Source organism: Fistularia commersonii, chromosome 3 (genome assembly GCF_037954325.1).
Source record: "Fistularia commersonii isolate RoL2024-O1a breed Wild chromosome 3, RoL_Fcom_v1.0, whole genome shotgun sequence".
Lineage (NCBI taxonomy): Eukaryota > Metazoa > Chordata > Actinopteri > Syngnathiformes > Fistulariidae > Fistularia > Fistularia commersonii.
Window position 1 is genome coordinate 26,306,368 of NC_141286.1, and position 12,472 is coordinate 26,318,839.

At 51.7% G+C, this 12,472-nt stretch overlaps 1 protein-coding gene across 1 annotated transcript in view; it reads right to left on the minus strand.

Moving 5' to 3' along the window:
* The window catches only part of gpc5a (glypican 5a), a 69,966-nt gene that overhangs the window by 19,757 nt on the left and 37,737 nt on the right, over nt 1-12,472 (minus strand). The window contains exon 8 of the mRNA XM_086144387.1: nt 4,665-4,830. Within this exon, the coding sequence (XP_086000513.1) occupies nt 4,665-4,830 (166 nt within the window). The remainder of the gene's footprint in view (nt 1-4,664; nt 4,831-12,472) is intronic.

Below are 12,472 nucleotides of genomic sequence, written 5' to 3' on the forward strand. Positions count from 1 at the left end.
GGGAGAACATGGACACCTCCAGCCAGGGAGGCGGAGGAGCTCGCCGCCGCGCCGCCGTCACCGATATCGTCAATCAATGTCTTGAGGAAATGTCCACTTTTGCTCAGAGGACATCTGAGACGGGTTCCCAGCTCTCCTCATCTGAACATCCACGTCTCCTCGCCGCTCAGATGTTAATGTCACGCCACAATCACGGCTCCTCCTTGGCTCCGTGACATTTAGAGCCGCTCCGCCATCTCCGGATTAAGGCGAGATTTAATTTGACCGAAAAGAAAATCGGGCTCAAAGGTCTGTGATAAATCACCGCGTGCTTAATTAGCTCGGACGGACGATTTGATTGGATGAGAGTCCGAAGACCGGGCGAGGGCAGGAGTCGCAGGAGGAGACCTCGCCTGATCTCGCAGTGCCGTCAGTTCCTGAGACGAGGCTGCGAGCAAACACTCCTGCAGAGGCACCGGCTCGGAGAGGACGGGGTTTTGTGTCGGACCAGGAGGGAACCCGTTTGCTTCAGCTACGTTCTCCAGTGGGGTGGGCGGAGTCTCCAAGAGGTGGGCGGAGTCTCCAAGAGGTGGGTGTGGTCTCCAAGAGGTGGGCGGAGTCACCAAGGGTTGGGCGGAGTCTCCAAGAGGTGGGCAGAGTCTCTAAGAGGTGGGCGGAGTCCCCAAGAGGTGGGCAGAGTCTCCAAGAGGTGGGCAGTCTCTAAGAGGTGGGCGGAGTCTCCAAGGGGTGGGCGGAGCCAAGAGACCTTGCGCCTCATTGTCCAAAGATGTCAACAATGATGGTGTGTTAACGTCCCGCTCCACGCTTGCCGATTTCAAACGTGTGTCCATGAAAAATCTATTTTGGGCTGAATTTTAGCATCTTTTTAGATGACTGGTACCCAGAATGAAGGTATGAATGAATGAATAATAAACTTGAATTTAAACTCGGTTGTGATGTCATCACCCTCGACCTCACTCAGGACCGATCGGACCTCGGAGCTAACGCTAACTCTAAACCAACTACACCAAACCAGCGGATGCTAGCATTAGCAGCTCACCCTTGACCGGTGCTACGGTAACGAGGGGGGGGGGGGCGGTTTAGCTGGGCAGCTCAGAAGGTTGCTGGTTCCATTCCAGACACCCCAGTGGCTCCAGATGGTCATGTTAGCGCATGCTAGCATGTAAACGGAGGAACGGCTTGACGAGGGCGCGATATGAGCGTTCGAAGCGTGAAAACTTCTCCGAACACATCGCGCCCACGTCGCCGCTTCCTGTCACGTGCGGTTCCGACACAACGGTAACTCGGCTTAATGAGGATAATCCCTTAAATCAGCCCGCCGCTGTTTGCGCCCGGCTTATCCCCGTCTGTTTTCCTTTTCTTCTCTTATCGCCCTGATCTATCGTCAGCATGTCGGGCTGATAAACATCAAACGCGCGAAGAGGAGGGATAAAGGGTAATTGTAGAGAGAGAGAGGGAGTGAGAGAGTTAATTAAATTATAGCTGTTGTTTCAGCTGAGTCTGGCTCTGCACGGGGACGGGAGTTTGAAAACACCTTGTTTACTCGGCACCTTGGCAAAAGACCGCGGTGCAGCCACAACAGCACCTTGACCGGTACGCTCACGTTTTGAGCAAGAGGCGTTGGAACACCTTCCGGCCTCCACGGATCCACAGGTGTTCATGTTTTCCCACTAGAAAGTGACGATTTCCGCTGGAGGTTCTCCTGGAACATGTGCTCGCTCTGGGACTGGACCGTTGTGGTCCTGCAGCGCCAAGCCTTGCTGGACTTCTCTTTTGAAATCAGGGGAGCTCAATACGTCCTCCGTGACCTAGCGGTTGATGGCAAAGGTAGTGTGGGGTAAACGGCATGGTATTAATAATATGGAATTTGTCGCTTAAGCTACATGCAGGCCAGGACCACCAGAACCCTGCTACCTTCTCTGCAGAACATCTACCACCGCGGAGTCCACAGGAGAGCTGCCTCCGTGGCCTCCTCCGGCCGGAGATACAAGGCTGTGAAATGCGGAACGGCACCATCAAAAAACTCGTTCTAGCCGACCGCCATCCGACTCTTAAACTGCAGATGCTCATTATTTTCCTCGCGCATGTAAAGTCTTCTGCCACTTACAGTGCACTCATTCTCGCACCTGCACTTTGTGCGTTGCACACCAAGATGCACTTAAATGTCTTTCTGCACGGCCGCTGGTCACATTCATATCTAGAATCTTCTTTATAACTGTCACTCCCCTGCAGGAAGCACGCGAGGCAAAGTCCTGCTGTCACTGATGGATGTATTGCTTGTTGCAACTTGAATCCACCGCCGAACTATTAAACAGTAACATAAAACATAATAAACAGACAAACTATCGCCCAAACAAAATACAAAAGGATGTCAGAGGAATCACATATCATAAAATGAACATACCTCGCTGGCTGCACACCACTGAGAGGGAAATTAATTAAAATCTTTACGAAACAAACATTGAATAGCACGCGGCTAACTAGCTAGAACCGCGAGTGCGAAAGTCCCCCCTCGGGGGACGTGCGCAACATCCAGAAGGTGTCCGTGCGAAACCCAAACAATTACACCATCAGAATATGAAAAATATAAATGAAAAGAGAAATAAACACACACTACAAGTCTACGACAGAAAAGTAGGAATTTCCCGCCGTACAAGTGACAATAAATCTTTGAATCTCGACTCCAGCGGCGCTAACTGCTGCGAAACTCTAGCAAGCTAGCGAGTTCCCTAGTTAGCCAGGATTTATTTCTTTTAAACTGAAGAACGGGTATTAAAATGAGTCGGACCAAGTGAGAAGCCAAAAGCTTAACGCTTCTACAGGGAAAGCGAGGAGGACTTTTTTGTTTTTACTGTGTCATTTTCAAAGTGTGTTTGCCTGGTCCGCCGGTCTACCACCGCTACTCCAAAGAAGGGGAATGTGGAGTAGCATTCTCGGGCCGTTCCTAAAATCTACGACTTCCCTCCAAAAAGTGAGCTGAGGAGGAGAAGGATGAAGGAAGGGTGGGTCAACCTTCTCCCACATGAAGATCATGAAGTCCAAGTACCGTTCTACCACGACTGAAGAGCATTTGGAAGTTTGGCTAGCGGTAGCTAAAAATATCAGATTGTGCAGGTAGCAAGCTACACCAACATATATTGCAAATATAAAGACTTCTCAATATATTTAGAAAAAATATATGTTTGGCATTTTTATAGTAGGTAAATCAATTTGACTTGGACATTTCAGAAGTAGCTCGCATGCTGAAAAAGTATGCTTTAAATCAAAGGTGACCCCGAGTGTAACATGTGACCCGTCCAGGTTAAGCCCCGCCTCCCGGGACGCAGCTGCTCCAGCTCTTACTTGTCTTGGTCTGAAGATGGTAGATGGTCTCGCTCGCGCAGCGATGGAGCTACTTTGCATGAGATGCTATCAGCCCAATCCTGGAGACTTCACTCAATGTCTTAATTAAAGGCGGCGGCGGCGGCGGCGGCGGCGGCGGCGGCGGCGGCGGCGGCGGCGCTCGGGGGAATCTACGGCCATCGATTAGAAATGTTGTTGTTTGGCGCCGATCAAGAAAAGAAAGCAATCAGCTCTGCGATATCCAGAGGACGTGGACGTTCCCCCGACGCCTCGTCCACAAAGCGCCGGCCGACGCGTTTTCTCTTCTGGTTATTTGACGCTCGCGGAATTTCAGATTGTGAAACGACGGCCGGGAGGAGCTGGCGGTCACTCGCGTTTGATTGACAGGTGCCACAAACACCGGCGTCATAACGGAGGGGAGGGAGTTGCCATGACAACATTGTTGACATCTTTGGACAATGAAGCGCAAGGTCTCTTGGCTCCGCCCACCTCTTTGAGACTCCGCCCGCCCCTTGGAGACTCCGCCCACCACAGTATGACTTGTACTGGGAGGGGATATATTGAAAATCATATATTGTATATTATCTATATTATATTTAAAATCATGAGGTTTTTGAACTTGTAATTTGCAATGGCAGCTGGTTTAGGGGGCGGGGCTTAACTCTGACGGGTCACCTGTCAATCACACAGTTGGCTGTCAATCCAACATCAACCTTCTCGTCCACAACCAGAGGCTTCAACCAACGTCACCGATGCTTTGCGACTGTTGGAAGAAGACCTAGAACCAGGAAGGAGAACATGGAGAGAACCCAGGCAGACTCAAGTGGGATGAGATGGAGAAGACCAGCAGGAGAACCTGCATGATGTTCTCTGCAGGAGAACCCAGGCAGGAGATCCTGGAGAGGAGATGGCGTGGACGCGCCCGGACGCCACAAAAACGAGGGCGATGATGAACGGTGTGTTAGCCCGTCTGACGAGGAACAGAGGGAATCCATTTTCTGAAAGGAGAGTTTGAGCGGTAACAGGATGAGGAGGATCATCCATCAGGGGTTCCACGTCCCTCAGGGGAGCGAGAAGTTTCCAAGTAACCCACTCTGATTGCAAGAGCGTTCCCATAGCAACTATTATCTTTAATGACTATTATTATGTCTGCCATAAAACGGAGACCGGCGCGAGTCTCACCGAACGTAGCACCGGCGGTCGTCGCGGAGATAATCCACCTCTGAAACCCAGAACTTCCAAAGCAAACTTTTTTTATCACCGGCGGAGCGAAAGGTCGTCCGTTAGCGCCGAAACGCAAACGAACCGCGAGGTGGACTTACGCTTGGAGAGTCTCGGGGTGTTGGTCCTCGCGACCCGGCCGTCGCCCGAACCGCCGCAGCCGTCCTCGTCGTCGCAGTCGCCGCTGTAACGACCCTCGCCGTCCCCGCTGCCCGTCTCGATTCTGTCCAGCGTCCCCAGTTTGGGGATGGACTTCCCCTGCAGCAGCTGAAAGTCCAGCAGACACATCTAGTCAGCACGGCGTGAACGCCAGGACCTCCAGGTTTCACCACACATGGAAACACCAGCTGGGTGACATCTACCCGCCGACTGGAGCGGTGAGTTTCAAGGTGAGCTTTTGGTGTTTGCAGATGACGTTGTGAGGAACATCTAGAGAGGTGGAGGTATGCTCTGGAAAGGAGAAGGATGAAGGTTCGTCGCAGCGAGACAGAATATATGTGTGTGGATGAGAGGAACCTCAGGTGGAACGGTGAGGATGCAGGGAGTGGAGATCAAGAAGGTGGAGGATTTCAGGTACTTGGGGTGAACAGTCCAGAGTGGAGGAGAGTGTGGAGAAGAGGTGAAGAGACGGGTTCAAGCAGGTTGGAATGGGTGGAGAAAAGTGTCAGGGGTACGAGGAGACAGAAGAACATCAGCCAGAATGAAAGGAAAGGTGGAGGAGACACTGGTGAGATGATCTACAAACATCTACAATGACCAAAAGACAGGAGGCAGAGCTGGAGGTGGCAGAGATGAAGATGCTGAGGTTCTCTTTGGGAGCGACCAGGATGGAGAGGATCAGGAATGAGTCCATCAGAGCTAGATGTTTTGGAGAGAAGGTCAGAGAAGCCAGACAGAGATGGTCGGGTCACAGTCAGAGGAGGGAGAGTGAATATATTGGTGGACGGATGATGGAATTGGAGGTCAAGAGGAAGACCTAAGAGGAGATTCATGGATGTAGTGCGAGAGGATGTGAAGTTGAGAGGAGGATACAAAAGTAGGATTAGATTGAGAAGGTTGATTCACTGTGGAGAACCCTGAAGTGAAAACCCCAAAGGAAAAGGAGAATTTGTCACAGGGGTGCAGGACATGTATGACCGAGACAAAGTGATGACTGAGATGGTTTGGACATGAACACTCCTGAAGGTGGAGCTGCCAGGCAGGAGGTCTAGAGGAAGACCAAAGAGAAGATTTATGGATGTCGTAAGAGAGGATATGAAGTTAGTTGGTGTGAGAGAGGAGGATCCAGAGAATCGGGTTCGATGGAGAAGGTGGATTCTCTGTGGGGACCCTGAAGGGAAAAGACCAGAGGAAAAAAAGAAGCTGTTGGTTCCCTCTGCATTCTTCAGGTGGTCTCAGACACATAGCAGACCCAGAATGTTCTGGATTGTTCTCTGCTTCCACACTTTATCTATAAATTAGAAATTTATATTTCCTGTTTAGCAGCATATTTGCAACTTAGCTACAGCTTTGAAAAGCCACTTTGTAGATGTTTACCATCTGATGCGTTCACGTGCAGGAGATTAGCCTGGCAGTTAGCTAGGAGTCGTATCTGTCTACCATGGTTGGTTCTGACGGCCATGTTCTGGGCTGGAGGTGAATCACGCCAGGAGAAGTCGGCGAGTTCACAGAGCAGGCGTGGGATGAGCAAGTTTAGCAGCTGACCTTCATCCCCGCAGTGCTTCTCCTCTCCATGTGGCAATGGAGTTCCACATTTAGAGAGCAGCTCTATCACGCACGGTAGTAGAAAACAGTATGTTGCCATGGCAACGCACGGTGCTTCTATACGTCAGCGCAGAAGAAATTGACGGTTTTCTCGATGTGGGGAATTTTACAACCCGGAGGTTCGAGCGTTAAACACCCAAGAGAAGTTCCACCGGTGGTTTCACAAACTAACCACCAGACCACTCGAGTTACTGACCAATCTGACCAGCCAAGGACCAGACACTCAGACCAGAAGACCACCTGAACCCTTGAACATCTGACCACTTGACAAACCTCTGGTAGAAGTTCCAGAGCAGTTCCAGTATTTCATGGAGAACCAGCTCCGACACTTGTCGGGTACCTTCCACCTTTCGTCGCTCCAAGAGTTAATCAGTTTTTCTGGCCGGTGATGTTTTATGTGGCGGTTAAACACCTCGGCCCGGTGGTTTCAGACGGGCCACGGGGCTTTTACCCCCCAACAACCGCCCCGAGACGCCGGGGCTGCCAAGTGTCGGGACTTTCTCACGAGGACTCCGACTCGGAATATAAATCATCGTCACATTCATGGTAATTGAATTCCACATTCACGGCGGGGTGAGGAGGAAACGGGGTTTGGAGAACCTCGTCGGCATGACGACGGCCGCGGGGAGAAGAAGAGGACGGGCCGCGGATCCTGTTTCTGAGACGTATGCTGAAAAAAAAAATTGGAATACACAAGTCGCATTTGTCTTGGATAAAGAACTCGGCTGCATTTCGTCACAAAAACAAAGTGGGTCGGACGTCGCTCATCTCTCTGCCGCCGCCTGATTGGTTTGTTTTTCTTCGCCGTGCAGCTGAACATCAATCAGTGACGCTTCGATTCGGCGGCGGGTGCTAACGGCAGCCGCTAATTGGCAGATTTAAATTCCAGATACGTCGTCGGAGAGGAGAAAGAACGCCAGGTTAGCGTGGATGCTAATGGGTTAGCGGTGCGGTTCGGCTGCCGGTAATGACGGGCGAGACGAAGGAGACGTTCCATCAACACGGGTCATTTGCTTTTTAGAAACAAGGAAAGCTTCGGACGGATAAAATATCAAAAACAACAAAAGTAGAATGCGACTCCCCCCCGAGGAAAGGATTAATGGTTTATTCCGACGCTCGAAAAAAGACCCCGGTCATTTTCCTGTGATTGCTATTGCAATTCTGAGTCATTCCTGAGGAAATTTTCCCCGAATCTCAAAGAAAAGGAGTCTAACCTGAAATGTTTCACGCTAAAATGCCTTTCCTGCTGATTTTCAAGAGAATCCTTGAGGCTGAAGCTTCTGGTTTTGAAACGTAAAAGGTTCCCTCATGGAGATCGGTTTAGCGCTTACGTATTGAGACGCCGCACGTCGTGGTGATTTTTCTGCAACTGTAAGCCACCGGAATCAAACCGAACATCCGCGCTGTAATCTGGGTTTATTACAGATTACATGAGATGCTCAGATAATCCCGGCCTGGAATCTATCGCCTCCCGCGTTTCAGGGAGCGGCAGGTTGGAGCGCAGCTGTCAATCATCTGCTGGACGCCGCCGATGGATTCAGGTTTCAGATGCAAAGACGTGGAAGGCGGAGTCTCCGGGACGAGTCCTTCAGTGATCCACGGCCCAGTCCAGGACCAGGACCAAGTTTCTTCACTGATTCTTGTTGAATTTCATCACCTGATGACGTTCCAGCCCTGATCCCAGAGGCTTCCTCAGGAGTTTCCTCAGGAGTTTCTGGATAAAACCGCCAGGGTTTTGGCGGGTCGAGGTTACGGTGACTCGTTGTGGAGATGGAAGAGTTGATCTGCAGGTACGAGGACGAAGGGGGTTGTGATGCGAACAGGGGTTTCATTCGTTGGGACAAAGGAGCACCTGTGGGGGTCGCCTGGATTGGAAGGTGAAAAGGTGAAGCGAAACAAGAGTGAAACCTGTTGGGTCTGGTTCTGGTGGTGGATCCTTGTTGTTTGGAGGGTACAGAAGGTCCTGGTCCGTCTTGGTATTGATCCCAGTACGTTGCACCTTGAAGAAAGGTTGTGTCTGAGGCTCCAACTCTGCTCAGAGAAGCTTCTTCTGTTTGGACAAAGATGCTAGACTCTCTGGAACCATCGGTCTTCTCTGGACAGAATACGGACATTGCTGTCTTCACAACAATGGTCCTTGTCCTTCAGGGGTAGGTGGACCTGAAGTCACCAACAACCTGGTCAAGCACCAGGTCCTATTCTCCTCAGTAGAGGACAGCATGGTCCAGAACCGGGTCCAGCATTGGGTCCAGAACCGGGTCCAGCCACTTCAGAGACCAACACCTCGCTCCATCACCAGGTCGGAGTCTCTCGCCGCCTCACCTTTGCGTCCACGCCGCCTCTGAGCTCAGACCTCCCGGCGCGAGATCCTCCAATCCTTCTTAATTGGACATTTTATTCTTTCGTTTTATTTGTTTGTTTGTTTCTGGGTTGCGGTGAAGCTCCCGCACCAATTAAAGGGAGCCTCGGCGCCAGATAAAGATCAGCAGCAGCTTCTCTTCTCACACTCTCACTTTGTCTGACTAATTTGCCGCAGCCTCGTGTCGATTCAAACGCTTTGCCGGTGTGTGTGTGTGTGTGTGTGTGTGTGTGTGTGGGGGGGGGTTAGCTGTTGTGATGCTAAACGCTACATGGCTGTCAATATCATGAATGCAGAAGCCAAACAGATATTGAATGTTTTCGCCGTTCGGCTGCAAAGAAGAAACCTACGGGTTCATTAGTGGAGAAGGTCAGCGGGACGCCGGCGGGGGGGTCGGGCGCCGCTCCGATAATTAATAATCACATTGATCGGCGGGTGACGGACGGTTTGTGCACAACTTTGATTGGAGAGGGAAAAGACTGCATGACTTCCCTCAGATGCTTTCTGGAACCGCTGCAGCGACACACACACACACACACACACACGTACCTACAGACACCGGCCATCTCTGCACAACCAACGTTGCCATGGCGACGAGCTTATATTTGCTCCGCCGGGTCTCGGTTTGAGTCCAGGAGCTTCGGGCCTTATTGTTTTTTAGCCGCGACCGGGTCGTCCCGGAGGCGAGAACGCGACGCAGCCGTCGCAGAAACACCGAGCCGGGACGTCGTCTCCGCCGCCGCCTCATTATCACCCCGACGCCGTTTTTCCTCGGCAGCTGAAAACCGAAGCTTTAAATGAGCGGACGGCGGATAAAAGTAACTACCGGGTCCAAATGCAAGTTTACAGACTCGGCCTTAATGAGACGGAAGTCCCATTCACATCTCCTGGAGAAGAAGCTGAAGAAAATGACCGGGAAGGTGGAGAACACACACACACACACACACACACACACAGACCTCCATCAAGCGTGATGTCAATGAGTGGAAAACTAATGATGGAAAGAGGTAATAGCCGGGGGGGTTCGGGCCTCATCGCTCCACTTCCAGAAGAAACTTTGAAACAACATTCAAACTGTCACTCTCACACAGACAGCGACTCAGCTCAGTGTGTGTGTGTGTGTGTGTGTGTGTGTGTGTGTGTGTGTGTGTGTGTGTGTGTCACGAAAAAAAAAAAAAAAAGCAATCCTTCTCCTGGTGGCCCGACTCACAAACGTCTATCTTCACTGCGATTCACATCACAAAAATAACAGCGGCTTCCACGGGAGAGCCAGACAAAGGCAGCATTCTGCCAGGCGTCACGAAGAGGATGAGGCCGTTGGGGTGGTGGGGGGGGTGGGGGGTCGCTTTCATCATCCTGCCGCCGCCGCCGCCGCCACGGCGAGACTTCTGACGGGTCGCCTCGCCACCACATTTGGGCTCGGCAGCTTTCAGCGCCGAGGAGCGGGAGCTGCGGCGGCGGCGGCGACATCAAAAATGCATGGGTGCAGACCTGCCACGGCCCGGCGCTATCTTCACCGCGGGCGCTCGCGGCGCCATCAAGGACGGCCGTCCGCCATCTGAAGGACGCCACCGGAGCCCAACATCACACACCATCTCAGAGACACTCCTTCCCACAGGTAGGCAGAATAATCAATTGTGCACACACACACACACACGTACAAACGCTAAGAACTGGGACAGTGATGTGCACCGTGCAGGCCTGACTGTGAATTTTAGGTATTACTTAATTATGGGATGCCGTGCACCTCCTTTCCTCTGCATAAAAAGCCTGTGAGATCCGGGACGGAGAAGAAAACCCATCTCAGATGATCCGCCGCCAGAGGGAATCCCGATGAATTCGAGGCCGCGGGAGGCGGTTTCGGGTTCGAAACCCATGTCGTCCATCCTCGGGTCGGATCGGAAATAAAACCACCAGATGATTCTAGCCGTTATTTACCAAAGAAGGCTCATTAATAACCCAAAATCTATAATCTATAATCACTCCCTGGGTTTTTTGTCACAGACGCAGTACCACTGCTCACCACTAGGGGCAGCGTTGAACTGAACACCAGGGATGAGCCGGTGCTGCAGAACGTGGCGAGGAACCGGTCGGGATCTCGGGGTTAATTGGACGGTGGCGAGCACCTCGAGGTCTGACCCCGAGAGGAACCCCTCAGAGGATACGTTGCAGAACGCTCATTCCAACGCACGGGAGGCGCCACGACGGACATGTTCGGAATGTACCGATCCATTTTCACCAGAACACGGAGCGCAAAAGAGCCGTGCACGTATCTGAGAAGGTCCATCCTGGACATCTCATCTTGGCATCTGGACTCCTTGAAGACGTTCCCTCTTTCGTTGTTCAAGTCTACCAGACAGCGAGCAGGGTCGGCTGTAGATAAACAATCAATAATTCATGGCCTACCGGAACTTTTTATATCCTATTTTCCGCCGCTAGTCCCGCTAGCGCTGCGTCCGCCTTCACACACACCTGACGGCGACGCCGACCCGCACGCCTGCCGATCCCCGGGCCGGGTGACCCACATGGCGACCGAGTCCGGTTAAACAAACCTCAATTGTCGGATTTTCACCCCCCGGCCTCGAGATGACGAGCAGGCGGATCGATGGAGCTAACTGATTTTACCCGCGCGCCTGTGTGTGTGTGTACATGTGTGTGTTTACATGTGTGTGTATCCCAGCGCTAAATATCCCTTTAATTTAATTTAGCTTCCCGCTAAAATCGCTTTTCATCCCCCCCCGAAAAAGAACGAAAGCCTTAAAAACAGCGCGACAAATAGAAATGCGGATATAAATTCTGAGTGTTAATCTGCTGGCCGGAGGTGGGGGGGGCATGAATTATTCACAAGAAAAACTGCTGGTCAACCACCACATCAATGACTGGTAAATAATTCAGCAGCAGAGCGGGCGAGGAGCTGCCCGGCCCTTATTATGATTGAGAGACGCCGGGACGGGACCTACTTACAGATTCTTGATGGGTTCCACCACATCAAGAGGAGACGAGGAGGAGAGGAGGAGGTGAGGAGGCCGCAAATTATTTATCACAGAGCTGCTGATGAGCGGGATGATGAAATCCGGCGTTTTGGCGCTCGGATTGCATGATGAGTTGGTCAACAGCTGCATTTTCTCTGTGTGTGAGTGTGTGTGTGTGTGTGTGTGTGTGTGTGTGGGTTGTCCCGTTTGGAAAGGATACCGCAGCGGTCTCCGCTCGTCAAGGTCAAGGGCGGACACACGCACACACACACACACACACACACACACAAGCAAAAGCAGAAAAAGAAATGGAAATGTACAGCGGCGTGTTGAGATATGCAGATGACAACATGAAAATAAAGACACGCCCGGCGGCGACGCCTGGAAAGCTAATAGAATTTCCTTATTCAGTCTTATTTATAAGCTGTGCCAGTAATATAGTGCTACTCTCTCTCTCTCTCTCTCTCTCTCTCTCTCTCTCTCTCTTGTTCACACACACACACACACACACACACACACACACACACACACACTCCGGCTTCCCCAATTCAACTGCATTCAACTTCCTCCGAATTGCCAACAATCACATTTAGCCACGTTAGCCACAATAAGCGTTTGGCCCATCTTGGATGTGTTTGAGTCAGCAGCTCCTCATGATATGCCAACCCTGCAGACCCTGTAGACCCTGCAGACCCTGTAGGCCCTGTAGACCCTGCAGACCCTGCAGACCCTGTAGACCCTGCAGACCCTGCAGACCCTGCAGACCCTGAAGACCCTGCAGACCCTGCAGACCCTGCAGACCCTGTAGACCCTG